The sequence below is a fragment of the Trichechus manatus genome, unplaced genomic scaffold, assembly GCF_000243295.1.
Source record: "Trichechus manatus latirostris isolate Lorelei unplaced genomic scaffold, TriManLat1.0 scaffold00114, whole genome shotgun sequence".
Classification (NCBI taxonomy): Eukaryota; Metazoa; Chordata; class Mammalia; order Sirenia; family Trichechidae; genus Trichechus; species Trichechus manatus.
This window is the reverse complement of record NW_004444050.1, coordinates 581459-606844: the sequence shown is the minus strand read 5'-3', so window position 1 is coordinate 606844 and position 25386 is coordinate 581459. Positions and strand designations below refer to the sequence as shown.

At 37.7% G+C, this 25386-nt stretch overlaps 1 protein-coding gene across 3 annotated transcripts in view; it reads left to right on the top strand.

Annotated features, from left to right (window-relative positions):
* Window positions 1-25386, top strand: part of VPS41 (VPS41 subunit of HOPS complex) — a 282612-nt gene that overhangs the window by 114475 nt on the left and 142751 nt on the right. For all 3 annotated transcript variants that reach the window (XM_023738305.1, XM_023738307.1, XM_004383951.3), the window contains exons 5-7: window positions 7397-7471; window positions 16087-16149; window positions 19768-19833. In XM_023738305.1, the coding sequence (XP_023594073.1) occupies window positions 7397-7471; window positions 16087-16149; window positions 19768-19833 (204 nt within the window). The remainder of the gene's footprint in view (window positions 1-7396; window positions 7472-16086; window positions 16150-19767; window positions 19834-25386) is intronic.

Genomic DNA, 25386 nt, shown 5'->3' with positions numbered 1-25386 from the left:
TTCTATAACCCAGTAGTTTTTGAGCAAGGTGTTGTTCAGTTTCCATGTGTTTGATTTTTTTTTCTTGCTTTTTGTGTTGTTGATTTCCACTTTTATAACTTTATGGTCAGAAAAGATGCTTTGTGTTATTTCGATGTTTTGGATTTTGTTAAGGCTTGCTTTATGGCCTAATATGTGGTCTATTCTGGAGAATGTTCCGTGTGCGTTGGAAAAGAAAAGTATACTTGACTGTTGTCGGGTGGAGTGTTCGTTATATGTCTGTGAGATCCAGTTGGTTGATTGTAGCATTTAGCTCTTCCATTTCTCTGTGAAGCTTCTTTCTGGATGTTGTGTCCTTCACCGAAAGTGGTATGTTGAAGTCTCCTACTAGTATTGTGGAGCTGTCTATCTCTTTTTTCAGTGCTGTTAGAGTTTGTTTTATGTATTTTGGAGCCCTGTCGTTGGGTGGGTAACTATTTATTCTAGTTATATCCTCCTGATGTATTGACCATTTAATCATTGTATGTGTCCTTATCCTTTGTGGTGTATTTTACTTTAAAGTCTGTTTTGTCAGAGATTAATATTGCCACACCTGCTCTTTTTTGAGTGTTGTTTGCTTGATATATTTTTTTCCATCCTTTGAGTTTTAGCCCGTTTGTGTCTATAAGTCTAAGGTGCGTCTCTTGTAGGCAGCATATAGATGGATCATAGTTTTTTATCCAATCTGCCACTCTCTGTCCCTTTATTGGTGCATTAAGTCCATTTACATTCAGTGTAATTATTGATAGGTATGAGTTTAGTGCTGTCATCCTGATATCTTTTTTTGTTTGTTGTTCAGTTTCTTCGTTCTCAATTTTCTGTGCTGAGTCGTTTTTCTTTATGTAATTTTTTTTTTTCATCTTTATCTTTGTTGTTGATTTTGTCTTTGCCAGGTCTTTATTGTTTTCTACTTTTTTATTTTGATTTGTAGGATTGTTAGATTCCTTTGTGGTTACCTTAATATTAACGCCTAATTTTCTAAGTTTATACTAGTCTTTTATTACTTTATATCACCTTAACTTCTCCCCCATATAGAAAATCAATGTCTCTATTTTTTTAAGTCCCTCTTTTTTTGTTTTAATATTATCCCTTTTTTTTTTTTTTTAACATATTGATATCTGTTTCCCTATTTTCAATGTTTTAGCTTTCATGTAATTTTGATTTCCATATCTGAGTCAGTATCTGGTTGCTCTGTCTTGTGTTCTAGTCTTGGGTTGTTAGCTGGTGTTATTGATTATCTAACCGTAGGACTCCGTTTAGTATTTCTTGTTATTTTGGCTTGGTTTTTGCAAATTCCCTGGACTTCTGTTTATCTGGAAATGCCCTAATTTCGCCATCATATTTGAGAGACAGTTTTGCTGGATATATAATTCTTGGCTGACAGTTATTTTCCTTCAAGGCTTTAAATATGTCATTCCATTGTCTTCTAGCCTACATGGTTTCTGCTGAGTAGTCTGAGGTTATGCTAATTGACTCTCCTTTGTAGATGACTTTTCTTTTATCCCTAGCCGCTCTTAAAATTTTCTCTTTATCTTTGGTTTTGGTAAGTTTGATTATAATATGTCTTGGTGACTTTCTTTTGGGATCTACCTTATGTGGGGTTCGATGAGCATCTTGGAGAGATATCTTCTCATCTTTCATGATAGCAGGGAAGTTTTCTGTCAGCAAATCTTCAACAATTTTCTCCATATTTTCTGTTATCCCCCCCTGTTCTGGTATTCCAATCACTCGTAGGTTATTTTCTTGATAGAGTCCCACATGACTCTTAGAGTTTCTGTATTCGTTTTAATTCTTTTATCTGATTTTTTCTCAAATAAGTTGGCATCAAGACCTTTATCTTCAATGTCACTAATTCTGACTTCTACTGCCTCAATTCTGCTCCTATGACTTTCTATTGAGTTGTCTAACTCTGAAATTTTACTGTTAATCTTCAGGATTTCTGATTGCTGTCTCTCTATGGATTCTTGCAGCCTATTAAATTTGGCATTATGTTCCTGAATAACTTTTTTAGGTTCTGCTACTACTGTGTCTGTATGTTGCCTGGTTGTTTCTGCATTCTGTCGAATTTCCTCTCTTATTTCTAGAAGAGTTCTGTATATTAATCTTTTGTGTTCTGTCTCTGGTAATTCCAAGAAGTTCTCTTCCTCTAGAAAATTTATTGATTCTTTATTTTGGTGGCTTGCTGAAGCCATCATGGACTGCCTCTTTATGTGACTTGATATTGACTGTTGTCTCCGAGGCATCAATAATTTATTATAATTTTATTTTGTGTTTGCTGAGTGAGACCTAGCTTCTTATTTTGTTTTGTTTTGATATGCCCAAATAGGCTGCTCGTGTGCATTAGTTTGATTTTTGACACCTTTGGATCTCTAATGTCCTGTCACCAGGTAGTTAGTTCTGTAACTAAGTATGTGCACACCAGAGTCCATTAAAATTTCTTATATGGGATCAGCTCGGGTGTGCAGGCAGTCGGTCACCAAGTGTGTGGTGCAGGCTCTCACCCCCAGTCCTAGAGAGGCATGGGTGATTGATGCAGGCACTGGACTCTGGCTTTGGTAGGGGATCACATGCTGAGCCAGGCAGGGGGCTGACGGCTGCCCCTGAGAGTCTGAAAGAAAAGCGTGTCCCTATTCTCTAGGGTGAATAGGTAGGTGAGTTTTGCAGCCGGGCTAAGAGCACCCCACTATGTTGGCTGCAAATACTTGAGGGCACCACTTTTTCTTGAACTCCTGTAGCAGGTGACTAGGCACTTTAGGAGCTACCACCAGTCCTCAAGACCCTGCTGCAGATCAATAATAGTGCCTACTTGAGGGGCAGGGCTGTTTCGAGGGTCACAAATCTGTCAGTTCACAGCTGAAGCAGTTGAAGTTAAACTTCAGATGTTTGCCCTGTTGTACTTTGGCAGTGACGGCTAACGCTGTTGATATGGGTCCCCACAAGTCTTTACAGGGGTGTATGGCACTCAGAGTCTGGGGACCCCTGATTTCTGTGGCCAGCAAAGAAGCTGTGCCGACCCTGTGTTTCTGGCCTAGTGGAGCCAGCAGCTCATTTGTTCCCTCTCCAAGGCCAGGAGAATTGGTCAGGGCACCTTTTGTTATCTAATTCCAGCCCAGTAGACTCCCGGTGCAGAGTTGGGAGGGAGGAGGTAAAAGGAAGAGAGGTTTTCCCAAATCCAGTGCAGAGCACAGAGGGAGGAGATAAAAGGGAGAGAGGTTTTTCCCATGTCCGGTGCAGAGCACGGAGGTAGGAGGTAAAAGGGAGAGAGGCTTTTCCCAAATGGGCTTTTTTTGTAGATCAGCAGGAAAGGGTGCATGCATGTACTTATCCTATCCTCTTGGGAGCTCCTCTTCACTGGTTTGGAGTGTCCAAGCAGAATCTCTGCTGCTGGGTCTCTCTCAATGTGGAAACTGCTCCTTGAGCACGCGCACAGCACAGCTGTTTGCCTGCTTCACCGCGGACCGGTGTGGCTGTGTCTCTGCCGTTTCAATGCCATGGCTCTAGCCCTCCTCACCTCTTCCAAACGGTCTTCCTCTCCGGTATGACTCAGATGGATTTCTTAACCTTGCCTGGTTCAGGGCTGCCAGATGTTCACATAAAATCAAATCACTTGTTTTTCCAGGTCTTTGTTGTAAAAGGGATATAGGAAGCGTCTAACTACTCCGCCATGTTGACCACGCCTCCGTGAGTAAGCAATTTGACAAGCAGTTTACAGAGGAGTAAATTAAATGGCCAACATACTTAAGAAAAATCCCCAAGTTTATTAGTAGTCAAGGAAATGAATCAATGAACATTGATCATTGGCAGAAATTTAAAAAAATAGCTACCATTGCTAACAGAGATATAGGGGAAAGAAGATTCTCATATTTTGTTGGCAGAAATGTGAGCAGCTTTTTGAAAAACTAGCCACATTTATTAAAAATGATTATTTATATATGCCCTTTAACCGACCATTTCAGTTCCTAGGAATCTAGCATGTGTGTATGTGTGTGTGTTCAGTAACATTTTAGCTGTTTTTGCAGTGGCAACGGGAAATAGTTTTTAGAATGCAAGAGCGGATGCACATTAGAAAAACTGTTAATATAAATTAATCGTATAATAAGACCAGCGTTTAAAACATTTTGTAATTTTCATGCATTTTGAAGTCATTTGGTAAAAATAAATTATTTTTTCTAATGAAAATTCTTGGCAAATGAGGGTAGAAGGATCCTTCCTTCTCAAACTGAAATTTTTATCACAAAGGCAGGATCGTAATGGTGAAACATGAAAGGGGAGGCAAGAGTCACGAGTGCCGAGTATCACCACTGCTTGCCAATGTATTTAATCAAGGAGGAGATAAAATGGTCATTGTTTGTCATTCATATTTTTATTTATCTAGATAATCCAACAGAATTAATGTAAAATGATTAGAATTAACTAGAGAATTTAATGAGGGAGCTGATTGTTATTATGAAAAAATTTTCCCTGTACATAGGGAATAAACAAATATTCTGAGGAAATAAGACTCTTATTTTTTATTTCAGAACAGCAGCAACAATTTGAAAAAAAAAATTTTTTCCTGATTTCCAGAGTCTACAAAAATTTTTTAAGTAAGATAAAAGAATAATATAGTGCAGCTATTAATTTTTAATGAAAGAATCTTTTTTTTTTTTTGACTTTATGTATCCTTTCTAGGAACATAGAGTTTGCCTGTTTTTAGGTATAGGAATTGTCTATATGTAGAGTTTGCACAGTGGCTAATGGAAAGTGATTATTTGAGTTTTTTTTTTTTCCTTCTGCTATTGCTGTTGTAATGGTTTGTATTCAAGAAGAAACATGTAATGAAAAGTTTGGTTTATTTGTGCTTGGAAAACCACCGTGTGGCGTAGCCACTTGGTAGTACTGTGGTTTTAGGGAACTCACATAAACTCTTGAAGCCTCATTTTCCTTATTGTGAGGTGGAGATAACCATCCTTAGCAGACTGCTTTCCCCTGAAGTTGTAAAGATCAGATAAATCTATACCATTTCTTTGTGATTCATGCAAATAAATAATACAGTATGGTTTAGGTTTAAGTCCAAGAGGATATTAGGAGAGGCTATGAACGTTTTAGAACCAGAATCTGAGGAAACAAATTATATAAGTTTTAACATGTGTATGATAATAAGATAAATGTTGAGCAGAAAGTATACTTCTGAGTGTGGATTGTAGTAAAGAAGGACTTTATATATTGATTTTTTTTTTGTTTCATCCATCACTGATTTAGTACTTTATGCAATGATAAAAATGTTCTGTGATATGTTTGCTTTCCGATATAGTAGCCACTAGGCACATGTGGCTCTTGAGCACTTAACATGTGCCAGTCTGGGTAAGTGGCTAACGTAGTGCACAGTGCAGGAAACCGCGGTGTAGATCAGGCTACACATGTCTGTGAAATTATAATTTGAGGCAGTTTGTAACAGGATGGCAATTAAATTATAATCAGAGATATTTTGTTGTTAGTTGCCATCAGGTCAATTCTGACTAATGGCACCTCTATCTGTGCAGAGTAGAATTGTTCCCTAGGGTGCAGATTGCCAGGTCTGTCTTCTGAGGCCCCTCTGGGTGGGTTTAAACTGCCAGCCTTTCAGCTAGTAGCTGAGTGTTTAACCATTTTTGCCAAGTATGTGGGATTTATATTTGCCAAGACTAAAATGGATATTAAAGTGTTGCTTGGTGAACAAAACATCAGAATGAGGAAACTGATAAGTGAAGATACTCAATTTGAAGAAGGTATTGGGTTAGCCCTGGGCTACTAAACAAACGATTGGCGGTTCGAACCCTGCCAGTAGCACCATGGGGTCTGCTTGCGTAAAGATTACAGCCAAGAAAACCCAATGGAGCAGTGCTGCTCTGTAACACATGGGGTGACCGTGAGTCAGAATCTAGGCGCTGGCAACGTTTGTTTGTTTTTAATTTATCCAAAGGCGACTGTAGAAGCTGAGCTTTTTGACTTCTCAGCCAGGAGTTCAGACCTGCTGGCTTAGGTGCTTTCCCACTTCAGCCTTTGTTTTGTTTTTGCATATTCCTAGTTGGCCAACAATAGAATGTTCCCTTCGCATTACCACGTTTTCCTCCTACAGAGTTTGTAGTCTTGGCTATACTCTTTTTCTGTTGTGATTGTTGTCTGTGGGCTTCAGTTTATGCTATTAATAAATGGATCAAAGATCTACCTTCAAGATCCCTTCTTCTAACGTTCTTGGAGCTTTTAAGGAGATAGCTTGTTTTTCATGGACTGCATTTCAGGAATGTTGCTGGTTTGGTAATTTAGGGACCAAGATGAAAAAGGAATCTGTAGCCAGCGGTGTAAACCTGTAATATGGGAATGTCTCTTCGAGTCATCAGTCAGTGAGTGGCTGGCTGGCTAGGTCTGGAGTCTTGCTCTGTCCTGACCTTTGCTTACTAGTTCCGAGATATTTTCCATTTAAGAATTCAACATTGAATTTTGTGTATTTCCATTTATTTTTAGTAAAAAGCGAAACCATTTTATATTTTTATATTTATATTTTTTAGAAACTAATTTGCAAGCTCCTCTTGTAACTGATATTTTGGCTTATTTTCCTTTTCACAGTTAGTTTGTTCGTACAATGCTTTGTGTAAAAAAGTTTGAAGCAATCATTATTTAAGAAAAAAAGAGCTTACCATTTTTTAATGATGTCAGCATTATTGATTTTAATGTCTGTTAGAAAATCCACCTGTATGAATATTTTAGTAAGTAAACAGTTGGCTACATAGAGGATGGAAAGCGGTATAAAAGTCTTAAAAATATAGTTTTGTATTTACTTTTTGGAAAATGTATCCAAAGTAGACAGCCTGATTCCTATATTTAAATTTGAAATTAGTCAAAAATATGGGGAAAAACAAAGTTAGATCAGTTAGACATTGTATTTTTTCCAGAAAGTACTAAGCATAAAGTATAAATAATAAGTTTACATAGTAACTTCTAGAAGAACAAATAGATGAGCCGTGAACCAAACTAAAACTATTTACATAATGATTTTTATTTTGGTGTTTGTTTTTTGTTCTTTTAGTGGATTTCAGTTGGGAAAGATAATTTTAGAGGGGTATGGAGTAAATAGAACGCAACAGATCAAAAGGTATAGAATATGTGAGAAATAACATTTCAGCTGGGACTTTAGGTACCTGAAACATAATCTGGAGGAGTGTTAGGTTTCTGGGCTTATTACATGTTTGGAACAAAGTTTATTGTACTGTTTTCATTTGTAAAAACCAAATATTTCTTGGACTCCTGCATCCAAACTAATTGACCATTTATATCACTTAAATTTTACCAAGAGCCAAGGCATCTGATTGATGATAGATCCCTTCCTAAAGTTTACGTGTCCTTTTTTTTTCTTTTATAGAGTCCTGTGAAGATAAATCAGATTAGCCTGGATGAAAGTGGAGAACACATGGGTGTGTGTTCGGAGGATGGCAAGGTATGGTCATAATAACATGGTCACGTTTAAAGTCCTGCTCCCACGCTGAGCTCGATGATTTTACCCAAATTCTGGTGGTGGGGAAAGTGCTGTGCTTACTATATACTTGCATTAAGAGAAACTTGATTATTCTTTTTGGGTATTGGACTCGCCTCCGATTGCTCATAATTAAAGTAAAATGTATTTTGCACAAATGTGCCTTAGGAAAAGTAATTACAAGAATGTCAATAATGTAACTCGTATTAAGCTGATTAACAGCTGTGGCAGGGGGACGTGTCACCTTAATCATTATTGCTGTGCCACTTATACTTCAGTGACTAGTCTGCGGTTCCTGCAGGACGGTACTTTAATGCCTTTCTGCCATAAATCCACAGAATTGGATTTTGTGGGCGTGATTTCTGCGGGCCGGTGGTTTTCATTTTCACACACGTTATGAATGTTTCTCTTGAATTATAGGATCTTTTGATAAGCAGTCATAGTTTATCAGAAGAATAAAGTGTCTTACAATGGCCACATTAAATAAATGTAAAATCAATATATGTACAGTTTTCTAAAAACCTGGCTCCTACTTCCTCGACTGAGGACGTACATCATGTGTGCGGTGTATGACTAACAATTATCAGTGCTTCTTGCTGATGTTGAGCTGTGACATTTAGTGGTAGCGGTGATTGATTTTCCACTTACAAGAATGTCTTTTTTGTTTTTAAGTCGATGAAAGTCTTTTTAATGTTGGTTTGCAATGATAAAATTCTGATGCACAGTGTATTTAAGCTACTTTTCTAAAACAGCTGTTTAAGAAGAGAGTGCATTAGGAATCATTATGGAACCTCGCGTGTTCTGTACTGAATAGAACAGTTTTCCTAATCTAATTTTGTAATTTTTACATCATCTAAATCCAATAGGCCATTAAGATGAGTAAATTAAAGACAATGTACTGTCAAAGATACATACCGATTTAATCTGTTAACCAAAGAAAAATGAAGTCCTCTTGACATGTAAGAATGCATTTTATATATCTAATCCTAATGTTGCCCAAAGAGTCTTTTGAAACAGTAATCAGCACAGTGGTGCTTTTCAAAAAAGCATTGTCAAATTTTATAGTACTTTCTGAAATTCTGAGATGGACACGATTGTCAAAGAGAGATGAGGGAGGAGTTGGTATGTGCAAAATTTGAGAATTATTATCCAAAGTATTGAAACATTTTTGTATTCATGTATTTGTAAAGAAAGATAATCTGCATTTTGTTTTCTTAAAGATGAGAGATTCCTTCTAGACTATGCCAATTTAATTAAACTAATGTATTGAAAGAGAATATTTATTTTTTTAAGTGGAAAAGGCTGTTTAGTAAGAGACTTTATCCAGGAATTCTTTCAGAGCTTTAAATGTTGAAATTTATTATTTAATGTGACACATAGAATATGTTTATGTGGAAGAATTATTGTTTAATGTGGCAACGTGGAATATGGTGGATAATGAGGTGATGCTCAGATATCTCTTGGTACACTTCTTGACAAACACCTCTGTTTTCTGATTTAGTCAGATTTATATCTTGCTGTATTTTGGTGTACACCCATGATATATTTTGAAAAATGGTTTTCTCATGTTTTATTAGCACTGATAGAATTGAAAATAAATCTTTCAGTGCACATGTTTATGTAAGCGATTCCATTAGCATGTGTTAGAACTGTAAAACTTGAATAGCTGGTATAGAATGATCTGGTAAAACTGGTTAGTACTGATAAAATCATAAAGATTATTAAGAAGATAAATTCTGGATGTCTAGATCTAATGTATCTTTAAATGGCTGTTCTGTTTTTTTCTTTGATGTATTAAGGTGCCTAGGCAGATAATTATCTTCTGTTTTATCAACCTTTATGTTATAACTTTTGTATTATAACCTTTAATATTTGTATCTAGTTTTGAAGTTATAATTCTAACAGTTGTTTACATTTCCTCTGTTTATTCCACTAGTGCTCAATATCATTTTATTCCATGCTTCTCTGTGCTTGAGTTCTAAATTTTAAGATTGACTCACCCATGCATATATTTTATTTTATATTCGTATGTGTATACAAGATGTATATGCAAGATATCAGAAAATATACCTTGTATACTTATCCTGAAAGTCAGCTGACATATGTTTTTAGGTAAATTTCAGGGTAAGTATATATAAAGTGTATTTTCTGGTGTCTTGCATAGTTTCATATGAACTAGATTGTAATTTAGTAAAAAATCCCTGGGTTGAAATATTTTCTCTCTCAACTTTTTCTGACATTTATTTTTGTAGAGATACATAAGGCTAGCCTAGATTTATTCTTTTTTGTCTTCTTTTTGAGTTGGAGGATTAATAATACCAGTAATTCAGTTTGCTTAGTTATGCCCAGTTCTGGGTCTGTTTTCATTAATTTTGCCTGGAACATAATAAGCCCTTTGACCTGTATATTGAAGTATTTTTTTCATTTCAGGAAATTTTACTTTGGTTATATTTTTTACTTTAATTTTTTTTTTGTTTTGTTTTGTTTTTGTTGCTTCAGCTTCTTTTTTTTTGTTTTTCAAAAACAACTCAATAATATTTCGGTGGGGAGACAGCAATGCTTAGAGGCTAATGAGCACATTCCACCTGCCTGGGCTTGCATTCCTAGTCGTCTGTGTTGAGTTGGGCTCATTGTTGGCCTCTCTCTGCCTCCGTTCCCTCAGGTGGGCAGTGGGCATAATAGGAAGTCCTTATGAGAATCTTGTAAAGTTATATGTGTTTAGCAAAGTAATGGTGAGCTCTCAGTATATACTGTTTTTATTACTAATGATTCACTTCTGAATTGTGTTCTGTAGTATTTTTTCAGGGACCTTGTGTATGTTTTTATTTATCTATTCCAAAACAGGGAGAACCTCAGTTAGGAAACAGATTCAGTGTCTGACTTGGCTGTACTTGTCATCATTGTGAGTGTTGTAGAAATCACCTTCTCGGATCCACAGCAGTGGTCCTATTAATGTGCATAGGCCATGGCTTGCTTTCCTTTCACTAGATGTATTCAGTTTAGGCAAATCTCCAGAGTGAAGCAGGAGCTTCTCCTGTCATTATTCCCTTATCTCTGCTACTCTGAATATGAAAAGTAACAATCTCCCTTACTAGGGTGTGCTTAGCTACCACCCTAGATGTAATGCACCATTTGGGTATTCTGCCTTGTTTTAATTCTTGGTCTATTGTTATTTGGAAGCTGGATCTGAGACAGGCTGTCACAAGGGAAGTACTGACTGGAGAGGGTTGCACAGCACTCTGGCCACCTCAGTAATAGCTTGCGAAAGACGTAGAATTCCATGCTAAAGTGGACAAGGCTTACAGCCTTCCTTATTGTTTCATAAGGGCAGGTGTGCTTTGTTTCAGGAAGTAAAACACATATCACACACCTATGATACTCTTATGGCTCCATAGGTTTGTAGTTAGCGAGAAATCCTCCAAGACGTTTCAAGTAGATGGGCTGGAAGACCAGTTGTTGTTATGAATTATCTGGTTGTATTTTTTTTTTCCATTAGGTATGTTTGTGTCAAGTTGGGTTGTTAGAGCTGCTATAAAGGATGCCATTTTCAAAAGGATGCTTTCTATTTTAACCTTTAAATATGTGATGCTTATCTTGGACAAGATCTTCCTAACAGCTGAAATCCATTAGGCTATCATTCAAGGGATTTCTTTCACAGATGAGTACGATCTTCACCAACAAAATGGTGAGAGAGAGACAGAGTAAGTGAGAAGGAGAGGAAATGAATGGGAATTGTTTGGTATTTTATTAGCTTTAGTAGTAGTTCATGTTCAACTAGTTTGGGCTGTTAATATTGGTGAAATAAACCAAAACATTTTTCAAATCAGTCTGATTATACTGGCATAGTTTATGATGTTTGTCTTGACGAATTATAATGTTAGCCACACTGAAGAAGAAAATAAGAGCAGTTGAGCAGAATGGAGAACAGTTGAGGAGAATGTTCCTCGGTTAAACATAGTAAATAGAAACTGACCTGAGAGTTCTAATCTTGCTCCACCTCCTGCAGATATCCTCCAGCCCCCACTTTGAGTAGGTTGTGGCATGTTAGCTTCTGACTGATTCTCAATGATGGTGATGACTTTTAGAGCCTGTTTGCTAAGAACTTCTGTTTTTTGTTCTCTCTTCTGTTCACTCCTCCTTATCACACTATTGTTATAGCTTCAGTAAGCATTCATAATTTTCATAGGGTTTTTATTTCTGGACATTCATAATTTAATTTTCACCATTAGACTCACAGACCTATTATCTATCTGCTCATTTATTAATATCTCAGTCCTTCTCAGCAGGTTTATACATCATTTGTTTACCTCTCGTATACTTTATATAGCACAATAAAAATTATGTAACTTTTGTTTTAAAAGTCACCTTTACCCGACAGATAAGCAGGAGGAAGTTTATTTGGTTGCGTGTGCAGCCTGCTTCATGGAGTTGCCAAAATCAAAGTCGGCCGCTCACCTTCAATTTGGCAAACATCTGAGGCTTTTGCATGTTTTTTTGTTCTAGTCTACTTTTCTTAACACTTTATGTTGAAATGATATTGTTCTTATTTGCAAATTTTACGTTATCTTGTATAAACATACCGTGTAGGAGACTAGGACTTAAAACAATTGGATCCTGGTGCCACTCTTCTGCTTAGTATTTTTATGAACTCAGACAAGTCATTAATTTTTCTGGGGCATCATCTGTTAAATAGGCACAATGATTTTTTTTTTTATTGTGCTTTAGTTCAAGTCAGTTTCTCATACAAAAATGTATATACACATTGTTATGTGAGCCTAGTTGCTATCCCTGCAATGTGATAGCACACTCCTCCTTTCCCCCCTGTATTTCCTGTGTCCATTCAACCAGCTCCTGCCCCTTTCTGCCTTCTCGTCTTGCCTCTGAACAGGAGACGCCCATTTAGTCTCATGTATCTACATGAGCTAAGAAGCACACTCCTCACGAGGATCATTTTATGTCTTATAGTCCAGTCTAATCTTTGTCCAAAGAGTCAGCTTCGGGTATGGCTTTAGTTTTAGGCTACCAGTGTCCGGGGGTCATGTCTTCCGGGGGTCCCTTCAGTCTCAGTCAGACCATTAAGTCTGGTGTTTTTACTAGAATTTGAGTTTTGCACCCTACTTTTCTCCTGCTCCATCAGAGGTTGTGTTCCCTGTCAGGGCAGTCATTGATGGTAGCTGGGCACCATCTAGTTCTTCTGGTCTCAGGCTGATGGAGTCTCTGGTTTATGTGGCCCTTTTTGTCTCTTGGGCTAATATTTTTCTTGTGCCTCGGCATAATGATTTTTGCTGTCCTACCTTGAAGTGTTTGCTGTAAGGATCAAATGAGGTATAGCAGGATTTTCATCCCTGGCTACATATTAGAATCAGCTGTGGAGCTTTTAAAACTATCACGGCCTGGACTCCACCCCGTCAGAAAGTTTGATTTAATTGGTTGGTGAGGGGTGGGGCGTAGCCTAGGCATTAGTATTCACGGATTTGAACTGTACAATCAGGTTTGAGTGCCACTGAGGTAAAGCATGTGAAGTACTTAAAGACTCAGGTTATTATTAGTATTAGAACCAGGTTTTAAGTGCTGTTGTATTGAATATAAATGGATAACGTTAGAAGAATTTAAACTTCCTACTTCCACACACGTTCATTCTGAGGTAATTTCAGTAACTTGACCACTTCAGCATTTGTTGATTTGCTCCAGTAGGATTCAGGTGATGTAGGACCTCCCTTACTTTCACCCTATTCAGATTTGTTGGGATCAAATAAGTTAAACTTCCCTGGTGTAAAGTAAAATCCCAAATACAATGCCTTTTTTCCTCTTCTGCTTCTTAACCACCGTTTTAAAAGAAGTGCAATATATCCTATGCTTATACATTTATATAACAGTAATGATTTTATACCGTCTGAACAGTGAGGTGTTGGTGGGACATACATGTATTTGCAACTTCATGAATAGTTTTTAAGAAACTACCTCAGAGTAGATCAAATTTTCTCTATGTTACATTACACCTTGTACCATTCTTAGAGCCCGTATTTGGCAAAAGTCCATAAAAGTAGTAGTCACAAAATGATTGGTGTCTTAAAAGTTTTATCAGTTAATACATGAGTTTGACTCTAAAAATTGTAACATGAGTGAATTTTCCTCTTGGGACTTGCAAAAATGAATCACTCACAGGTTAACAGTATTAAAACAGGAAGAAGTTGAGTATCTGAATAGTCCTGTATCTATTGTTGAAAAAAATTAATCTGCAATTAAAAACCTTCCCACGGAGAAGCCATTAGACACTGATAGCTTCACTGGTAAACTCTTACAAAATTTAAGGAAAATATAATATTACTGTGCTAGATACTAGGAAAAGAGCAGACACTTCCCAGCTCGTTGCAGTAGTTCCAAGTGTTCCTAGTAGTTAGTTCCAAGTGTTTGAGAGCCCCTGGAAGTCTCTTGCTCTGCTAGTAAGAATGTAAATTGGTAAAAAAAGAAAAAAAGAAAAAACCACACACACTTTGTAGCTTGGCTGTCTAGTAAACAGGAACATATATATACCCTATGCCTTAGCAGTTCCATTCCTAGTTACATACCCTTCAAAAATGCATACATGAGTGCACCAAAAACTTGTAAAGAGTGTCCCTGGCAGCATTATTCATAGTAGCACCAAACCAGAAAAACCCTAAATGATCATCAAAAGAAAATGGATACATAAATTGTGGTATATTCATTCATACATTGAAATACTACACAACAATGACAAAGAACCAGCTACGGCTATATGCAACAATGTGAATAAATCTGCGAAGGAAAATGTTGAGAGAAGTCAGTGAAATAGTGTCTGATTCAATTATATAAAGTTCAAATATGAGCAAAATTAATCTATGGTGATAGAATTCAGGGTAGTGATTAGTTTGAGGGTTTTGTTGTTGGCAAAGGGAAAGCAAGGAGCCTCTTGGAGTCTTGGAGATGTTTTATCTTACGATCTGAGTGGTGGTTGCAGGGGTGTATTTATGTTGTAAAAATTTGCCAGGTTGTACATTTGTGATTTGTACCCTTTACTATATGTATATTTGTGCTAAGTAAGGGGCAAAGTATGTCAATCTACCTTCCTTGCCAGTTGAGTGGTAAGGATCAGCACGAATCCAATCCTCAGTGTGGAGATGTATCAGTCCTCCCTTTCCCACTTCTCCATCCTTGTCGCCAGCTGACCTCGTTGCACTCTCTCCCCAGCCCTGGTCACCGGCACTGGGTCAGAGCTCACAAGTGAGAAAGATACCTTCCTTCAGACCAGTGCCCATGCAGCATTTCTCTGACCCTAGCCACCAAAGCTAGCTCATAGCTCAAAAGTTAAAAGGATACTGTCCAACAGACTACCAAATAGGCAGACTCCAGCCCCTGCTGGTTCTCACTGCCCCTTTGGGTTCGATAATTTGCTGGAATGACCTCACAGAATTTCATGGAGAGTATACTATACTTGGAAGCCCTGGTGGCTCAGTAGTTAAGCATTCTACTGCTAACCAAAATTTCAGCAGTTTGAATCCACCAGCCACTCCTTGGAAACCCTAGGAGGCAGTTCTACTCTGTCGTATAAGGTCGCTGTGAGTCGGAATCGACTCGACGGCAAAGGGTTTGGGTTTTTTTTTAGTATACTGTACTTACAACTTCAGATTTATTACAGCTAAAAAGTATACAAAGGAAGAGACACATAGGGTGAGGAGGGTTCCCAGCGAAAAGCTTCCGTGTGCCCAAGGATGTGTAACCATCCTGAGAGCAGATGTTCTCACCAGCCAGGAAGCTCATCTGAGCCTCCATGTTCAGGGCTCTTATCTGCCTCCCCATGTGGCCATGATAGATTACTTCATGCTTCTGAGGTTAGTCAATATCAGTCTCCTAGGTGGTCCCTCTTGGTTGGGTCAGCCCTGCTTATTAGCCTCAGATGTGGTCTGCTTCTCAGGAACTGAGAACAAAGGACAAATTGCTTTCTGTACCTCACAATATTATATTCCACTTCATTATTTATTTTTTAAGTGAATTATTGAGAAAAGAGATTAAATATGAATAAAGTAGACCAGAATAACTTTAAGGGGGCACTGATAAGAAGGAACTTAAATCTTACATTTATATATTCTCAATAGATTCTGCATGAGATTGTAAATGAATTACAGTTCATCTAGTCTCTCAGCACGTTGATCAATCTGCGTGGGAGATTTATATATATGACTCCAAAAAGAAGCTCCCTTTTGCTTAAAGAAAGAAAAAAAAAATCCTTTAGGAATAGACTGGGGAATTCATAAAAGAATATTAATATCCTATTCATATCTGTTTCACTTCTAAAAGTTGGCATCTATTTAATAAAACAAATTTGTGTTGAATAAAGGGATCTCATTCCATGGGATGCTTATAAAGGCTTAATTGCAGTGGAGCCCTCTCACCCTGATGGAATTGTTTTCATTGGATATTTAATGGAGATCACAGGGGCCATAGGATTATTAAATGTCTGCTTTTTTTTTTTTTTTTTTAATGAGAGAATGTATTCTTACCGACTCAGCAGCCCTCTTTGTTGCTATCACGGTGAACTGACTTGGTCCATTTATTTTTAGGTACAGGTATTTGGACTGTATACTGGAGAAGAATTTCACGAGACTTTTGACTGTCCCATCAAAGTAAGTATTCAGTAAGTTTTATTTTTCTTAAGTGTTTTTTCCAAATATGGCAATAAGGATTATAATACTTTGAAAACTATCAGTCCCATTTTAATTTTGTCAGTAAGCATCTGTTCAGCACTTATGATGCTCTGGATACTACATTGAAGGCTTTGATGAAGGACGGGATGTATATTATGATCTCAGTCTATCCTCAGGAAGCCTTTAATATAGTGAGTGAGATCACACACACACACAGTCTATGATTAAAAACTCAAAGAGATCAACACAACATTAAGGTGTTCAAAGCTAAGAGAAGTAACTTTTAGCCATTCTTCTTAGGGATGGCTTCATAGAGGGAGTGATGTGTGACTGGGCTTCAATAAATAGACAGGGGCAGATGGAGAAGCTGGGTTTCCATATGGTAGAACAGCACAATAGAAATGGTGGCTAGAAAATTCAAGTCATGTTCAGGAAGTGGCACATAGTCTAATTTAAAGTACTAATTGAGCAAGAGGGTTATAGGCTGGGAGTGGCTTTATAGTCAGGCTAAGGAATTTGGACTCCATTTGGAGCCCTGGTGGTACAGTGGTTAAGAGCTTGCCGGCTAACTATAAAGGTTGGCAGTTCGAAACCACCACCTGTTCCTTGGAAACCCTGTGGGGCAGTTCTACCCTGTCCTATAGGGTTACTATGAGTTGGAATTGACTCGACGGCATGTTGGCTTTTTTTTTGGGAGATAAAGAGAAATTCTTGGATGTTTAAGAACAAAGAAACTTCAGTTAAAATTAAGGGTTAGTAAAATTAAAATGGAAACTATATGCAGTATAGACTGGAGGGCTGATAGACAAGGGACAGCAGAACCAGTTTTAGATAATAATGCTCTAAATTGTCTATTTCAGTAGTTAAAGTGACTAAAAGTAATAAAGTGTCTATTTTAGTTGGTAAAGGAGGAGGCCATTCATTTCTTTTCACTTGTTTATTCAAACTTTTACTTGTCAGCTTGTAAATAGGTAGGATCTAGTGTGTGTTTAGACATTCAAGACTGGAAAATGAAGGGTGGTTTAAGCAGGAGAGTAACTGGGGACTAGAGACGATTTGGAAGAGCCTTGGTGGCACAGTGGTTAAGCATTTGGCTGCTAACCAGAAGGTCAGCAGTTCAAATCCACTAACAGCTTCTTGGAAACCCTATGGTACAGTTCTACTCTGATCTATAGGGGCTCTGTGAATTGACACGACAGCAGTGGGTTTGGTTTTTTTTTTTTTTGGAATGCAACACTCCATGAAGGGTACTGCTGGATCTCAATGAAAGGAGTGATATGAATGTTCAGAATGAAACAGAAGAAATGAATTTGGAAAGCCTTTTGGAGGTAGACTTAACAAGCCTCAGAGGCGGAGTAGATGGGGATGATGAAAGATGGAGTTGCTGAGGGTGAGTCCAGGATCTTGCTTTGGTGATGATAGGTGGGAATGCTGTCAGTTGCAGGAAGGGATGGTTTGAGTAAGACATTGTTAGTTTGGTCTTGGCTTCTGAGTTTAGATACCTGTAGTACATTGTGTAGAGATGTTACGGAGATTTTTGGCAACATGAGTGTGGAGTTCAGGATGGAGATTGGTCCTAAAGACACAAATTTGATAACCACATTTGAGTCAGAGGAAGCCATTTAAGTTAAAAGCTATAGAGTGAGAAGAGAGGACTAACGGTGATATTCTGAAGCATTCTAATTTAAGATCCAGGCAGGGAAGTGAAGGGATCTAAGAAGAAGCTTTTATAGGGACAGGAGGAAACCCAGAAGAATAGTGTCAGGGAAGCCAAGGGAGAAAGAGTTTCCAGAAGGAAGGAGTGGGCAGCAGGGTCATAGGCAGTGTGGAGGATACATAGGGTAAGGAATGACACAGGGTTATTTTATTTGGTAATTATGAAGTTACTGGTGGCCTTAGTGAGGATAGTTGAATAGCAGGAGGCTTGTCATATGAATAAGTAAATTAGAAATGAAAGACAGACGAACAAACAAAACAAGCAGTATATAGACTATCTTTCAAGAAAATTTGGTAATAAAGAAGAAAGATCAACTGGTAGAGAGAGGGGCAGTGTCCAGAGAAGATTTCTGTAGGTCATGTTTTGGTTGATGGTAAAATTTCCGTAGAGAAGGAAAAAACTGAAAAATGAAAGAAAGGGATACTCAGTGGAATAGCAGTAACGAATGAAATCAACAGCACAGGTAGGGGGGAGGGGTGACCTCTGAACAGAGTCCTGCAGCCTTTGCCCATGAGACAGGCAAGAGGGAGGTGAGATTGAGCCCAGTGTTTGTGAAGCTGGGCAGTAAGGAGGGAGCAGTCAAGGGTAGTGACCCTGCTGTCTTTATTTTCTTATGGTCAGAGAGAAGAAATGGATCAGGTAGCATAGAGGAGCCTGGGAATCGGGAATAATGGTTGATAGCTAGAGTTACACATTATAAGAGAACTAAAAGGACTCTTAAGAGAAATTTTAATTCAGAATGAACAGAACATATAAATGATTTGATACTATTAATCTAGGATGAATTAGGAAAACACTGAAGGCATGAAGTGCTAATCTGTGAAGTGGGAACGGTTGGAGAAATGAGGGGTCATTATGCTAAGGCCTAAAAAAGATAATGTGGGAAGAGGTTCCATTGCAGGAGGGAAATGTATTAAGTTGATTAAAAAGAATATAAAATGTATATAGTTGAAGGTTTATAAATGTATAATTGTGTGTGTGTGTGTTTATACCTAGAAGTATTCTATATGTTACTTTAGCAAAAAACATTGCATTAAGTCAGTGGTTTCAGGAGTGGTTTGGGGATAAAAAGATAGAGGCAGAGCATGTGCAGTTTACAGCCACAGGAGAGCCCAGAAGACATAGGTGCGCTGAGCAGAGCCACTAGAATTTCATTGTCCTTCTCCCTACTCACCATATAATGATACTATATAATCATAAAACCACTGACAAATAAACCAAATAGTGTCTGAAGGTGGAGCAGTCTTGGGAGAAGCATATAAGGGAGTGGGAGGAGATTGGCTGAGTGGAAAGTAGATGAGAACCCGGGGGTTGTGAACTCAAGTTGTAGGTAAGAGACAGTCCTCAACGTCTGAGGTCTGTACATCTTGGGTCATAGAGCTCTGATGTCTCTCCCATTGATGGAGTCTTGGTGTAATTACGGTAACTGTTTGGGAAACTGCATTGCACCCTCTGTACCTCTTGGTACCATCAGTCATTCAAAGGCATCTTGGACAAGGAGATAGGTTCTTTCTCTAGGTTTCTTTTATGAGTTGTATTCATCTACAAACAACTGTGACATCTTGTTGCCACGATTGACCTCCTTTGTTGCCCCCGACAAGGGGCGCCCACTGAGAGGGGTCCTCGCTCAGTCAGAAACTACAGCTAATTCGTTCTAGTCTCTTAGTTTTGCCCTGGCTTCATATGAAGAAATCTTTTTATACATGAGCAAAACTTGAGTGTCCTCAGTTGTTGTGGAATATTAACTAAATACATTACTTCCCACCAAGATTGATAATCAGGGTAATTTTTAGGTCATGTTGCCTGTAATATGTAAAAAGTTTTCATTCTGTGCTTTTACAGTGACCTCTAAACCCGTGTTTGATCCTTTTTCCTTGTAGATCATCGCCGTGCACCCACAGTTCGTGAGATCCAGTTGCAAGCAGTTTGTGACTGGAGGGAAGAAGGTAAATGCTTGTATTTCTACCATCACATGCAGCATTTGATGTTTGTTTTTTAAATTTATCCTTAATATTTTTAATGGTCAATCATTCATTAGGATAAATTTTCAGAGAGAAAAGTAGAATGAAACCATAAGATGAACATGTCTTAGGGGGAGGGAGGAAGAGGTGCCTTGGAGCTTATTAACATTCATCTGGAGTGGATATGGAGGGCAAAAAGAAAGATGTTACTTAAACTACCATCTAGAGCTTTGAAAATATTGTTCCTTTCACACACATAAACACACACGCACACACACACACAAAGTAGCATTTTAAAAATAACGAAAGAGGAATTAAACTAATGTTTTTTCCCCTTAATGTAGAAAATCTGTTACAGGCCTTCATAAAGTTTTAGAACAATTATGGCTACTCTTTACTCACATGTGCTGGCATATCTTATTATCTTAATGCTATTAAAAAATAAGAGAGTAAAACCCTTTTGTGCATTTATATCTTCTGTTTACTATAGGTAATAATAGTAAATTCTAAAATTAGAGAATTTTTCTGCTTATAGAATAAGTCAAGTTAATTTTCTCTATCTTATGTAAACCAGAGATATCTTTAAAACCATTTTATAACAGGAAACGCTATGCTTTACTGGAACTCTGAATATTATTTCACATTTGGTTTAGAGCTCAGTGAATAGGAGGTGGTTATTTATATAGTATCACATCGCTGTGGAGTAGCTGCTTTGAGGCTCAGATATTGAATGGTTTCAAACGTTTTACGGTAGTTATCTGTAGTTTTCCCTTGGTCTGCTACTTCATGGAATAAAAGGGCAGGGAAGTATCCTGGTCATTACCTTACCTAGCATCTCTCAAGCACTGGAATGGTCATGGAATGGTCAAGTGACAGGTCCTGTAGAGCCCAATTCCATATCAGAGCATGAAGCCAAGATTGTACCAGCTCTCATTTCTGGTTGAGAGCCAACTCCTTCCCTCCCACCCCACAGCCCGTTGTTCTTCTTAGTCTGTAAAAATGTTGATGAGATATTAATCAGTGGAAATTATAGTAGGAATTTATCTAGCATCCTCTAGCGTAGATCTGCAGCTGATTGACTCCTGAAAAAATAACTACCTTTCTTGTCTTTGTTGACTTCAGGAAAAGATAGTTTTAAATTTTTTCTTGTTATTTCTTTACTAAGCGGTTCCTTCTGGTTAAGAAAATTTATGGGAGATACAAATTCACTTAGCTGTGGCTTAAACTCATGAATTTTTTTTTAAAACTCAGTTCGAATAAAAATGATGAGTCTGTGCTTAAAAAAATTTTTTTTTAAGCAACAAACATTTATTATCTCACATTTCTAAAATCTGACGTGCCTACCTGAATGGTTCTGGCTCAGGGTCTTTTATGAGGTTGCAGTCCAGATGTTGGCTGAGACTGCAGTCATCGGAAGGCTTGACTGGGGCTGGAAGATCTGCTTCTAAGATTTCTGCTGCCTTCTTAATAACAATCCCTCATACACATAAAATATTGATAAATCTCTTTGGCCTGAGAATTTCACCAGTGTGGGATGTAGTTTTGAGTTCCAGTTTCCAGTTTTAGGAGTTAGGAGATTTCACAGTGTTCCTCTATTTCTTGGAGGTATTAGAATTAAAAAAAAAAAAAAAAAAAGTATTAGAGATAATATACTGGTGATCTCCAAGTGGTAGAACTCAAAACTTGAAGCTAGAATTTTCCTCTGTTGGTTTATGTTATTTTGATCATCAATTTATGTATGAAGTTGAATAATTGCTTTTATACTGTACCAAGCCAAGCCAAACCAAACCAAACCAGTTGCTGTCAAGTCAATTCCAACTCATAGTGACCCTGTAGGACAGAGTAGAGCTGCCCCATAGGGTTTCCAAGGAGTGGCTGGTAGATTCGAACTGCCAACCTTTCAGTGAGCAGCCAGGCTCTTAACCACTGTGCCACCAGGGCTCCTTTATACTGTAAGGGATACCAATAGCCTCAGCAAGTCTGCCACAGTAACTTTGTTATATAAACGTCATGTCAACCTTCAGGATGCCTGGGTTAACTGTGTCAATAACATAGTCTTCGTCCTTCTACTTGGCATTTGGTATTGTTTATAAACTTCTGTAGGAAGGACACTGTGAGTATAGCTGTTTGGGTCAGAGCTCATTGAGTAGGTATATGAGCCCCAAAACAGAGTAGTCCAGCATCCGAGTGCCAGCAAAGTGATGTGGAAAGAACTTGGAATTTATACAAAGATAGTCTGATTGTCAGTAAAATAAGTAGAATTCATCAAATGAACAGGAGACAACTTGGGTTTGGTACGTCTCTGTGGTTATCATTGACTGCGTGACAGGTTGTTCTATATTGAGCCTTCTATGAGACAGCATTCTGATTTCTCCTTTTTTCCTATTCAGTTCTTTAGAAATGTATCTGTAGATGTTGCTTTCCAAGCACACACAAAAAAAAAAAAAAAAAAAACAAAGTTTTTCTGACTATAGAATAAGAGTAAAATAAAAACAGTTTACATCATCTGGTGAAAAACTGAATGAAAAAAACACTGTTGTTTTTAAGTTAGAATTTCTGTTTTAAAGTAATTTAAAAGAAAAATACATACTAAAGAGCTTAATATATTTTATAAAGGGCTTAGTATATTGGTCTTAATGAAAGTACATGGGTAATATTTTGAAGTAAAGAATGATTTATACATGTCAGTGGAAGTGATAATTAAATGATATTTTAGTTTTTTTTAAATAGCTTTATTGATATAGTTGATTATCATTATTTACAGATGCTGTATTTATGAATTCACGTACTTGGGACAATTTATTTGTAACCCAAACATCAACACTCGAGGCACTTTCACGGTTTTTCCTGGATATGTGTATGCACAGAGCAGTGAAAAACTTGAGTCACCCGATGCACATATTGCCAGCTGAAGTTGAACAAAGTTGGTTTGGTATTCACTAATTCAGTGTTTGTGGCAACTTTATAGATCATACAAAAAAAAAAAAAAATTCCCATAGAGTTGATTCCAACTCATAACGACCTTATAGGACAGAGTAGAACTGCCCCATAGGATTTCCAAGGCTGTAATCTTTACAGAAGCAGACTGCCACATCTTCCTCCCATGGAGTGGCTGGTGGGTTCAAACCACTGACCTTTCAGTTTTAACAGCTGAGTGCTTAACCACTGTTGCACCAGGGCTCATTTATAGAACATAGCTACTGTGATTAATGAGAATCAACTGTATGTAATTTGCATACCATAAAGTTTACTTATTTAAAGTATACATTTTAATGGTGTTTTAGTTTATTTACAGAGTTATGCAGCCATCACCATAATCTAATTTTAGAACATTTCCATCACCCCACAAAAAGAAACTCCATACGCATTAGTAGTCATTCCCCATTCCGCTTCCCCATCCTTAGGCAACCGCTAATCTACTTTGTCTTTACGGATCTGCCCATCGTGGACATTTTATATAAATGGACTCATACAATGTATGGCCTCTTGTGTCTTGCTTCTGTCACTTAGCATAATGTTTTTAATGTTTACCCATGTTGTAGCATATCTTAGTACTTCATTCCTTTTTATGGCTGAATAATATTCCATTGTATGAGTATTCCACGTTTTACTTATCCATTCATCAATCGATAGGTATTTGGGTTGTTTCCACTTTTTGATTGTTATGAAAAATGCTACTATGAACATTCATGTACAACTTTCTGTGTAGACAAAAGTTTTCCTTTTTCATGAGATTCAGTACCTATGCTTCAGAGTCATTGTTTCATAGCTATATGATGCCATAAAAATAACCACAGACAACTCCTTTTCACTTCTCTTGAGTACTGAATTGTGGAGTCCCTGAATGCGCAAACTGGTAAGCCTTTAATTACTAGCCAAAAGATTGATGGTTCGAACTCACCTCGAGGTGCCTCAGAAGACAAGCCTGGCAGTCTGCTTCCAAAAGGTCACAGCCTTGAAAACCCTATGAAGCAGTTCTACTCTGTACACATGGGGGTCACCATGAGTCGGAATCAACTTGATGTCAACTAACAGCAATGGTAATTTTATGTCTAACATTTTGAGGAATTCTCAAACCAGTTTTCTAAACAGCTGCACCATTTTACATGCTCACTAACAACATATGAGGGTTTCAGTTTCTTCATATTCTTAACAATATTTTTGATTTTCTTTTTGATTATAGCCATTCTGATGGGTGTGAAGTGGTGTCTCACGGTGGTTTTGATTTGCATTTCCTTGAAGCTACTTGTAGACTATTTGCATATCTTTCTTGGAGAAATGTCTATTCAAATTCTTTGCCCATGTAATCAGGCTATTTATTGTTTATTGCAGGCTATTTTGTTTTATTGCACTTCACTTTATTATGCTTCGCAGATATTGTGTTTTTTACAAATTGAAGGTTTCTGGCAACCCTGCGTCAAACAAGTCCATTGGTGCCATTTTTCCAACAGCATGTGCTCACTTTGTGTTTCTGTGTCACGTTTTGGTAATTCTCAAAGTAGTTCAGACTTTTTCATTATTATTATGCCTGTGACGGTGATCTGTGATCAGTGATCTTTGATGTTATTACTGTAATTGTTTTGGGGTACCACAAACCATGCTCCTATAAGACAGCAAACTTATTCAGTAAATGTTATATGTGTTTTGACTGCTCCACTGACTGGCTGTTCCCTCATCTTTCTCCCCTCCTTGGGCCTCCCTATTCCCTGAGACAACAATGTTGAGATTAGGCCAATTAATAACCATATAATGGCCTGTAAGTGTTCAAGTGAAAGGAAGAATCGCACATTTCTCACTTTAAATCAAAAGCTAGAAATGATCAAGCTGAATGAGGAACATATGTCAGAAGCTGAGATAGGCGAAAAGCTAGGCTTCTTGCACCAAACAGTTAGCCAAGTTGTAATACAAAGGAAAAGTTCTTGAAGGAAATTAAAAGTGCTACTCCATTGAACACAAGAATGATAAGAAGGCAAAACAGCTTTGTTGGTAATATGGAGAAAGTTTCAGTGGTCTGGATAGAAAATCAAATTGGCCACAACATTTCCCTAAGCCAAACCCTAATCCAGAGCAAGGCCCTAACTCTCTTCAATTCTGTGAAGGCTAAGAGAGATGAGGAAGCTGCAGAAGAAAAGTTTGAAGCTAGCAGAGGTTGGTTCATGAGGTTTAAGGAAAGAAGCCGCCTCCACAACATAAAAGTGTAAGGTGAAGCAGCAAGTGCTGATGTTATCCAGAAGATCTAGCTAAGATAATTGATGGAGGTGGTTACACTAAACAACAGATTTTCCATGTAGATGAAATAGCCTTATGTTGGAAGAAGATGCCACTGAGGACTTTCATAGCTAGAGAGGAGAAGTCAATACCTGGCTTCAAACTTCAAAAGACAGTCTGACTCTCTTGTTAGGGGTTAATGCAGCTGGTGATTTTAAGTTGAAGCCGATGCTCATCTACCATTCTGAAAATTCTAGGGAAAAAAAAAAAAAGCAAACCCGTTGACTCGAGTCGATTTTGACTCATAGCGACTGTATAGGACAGAGTAGA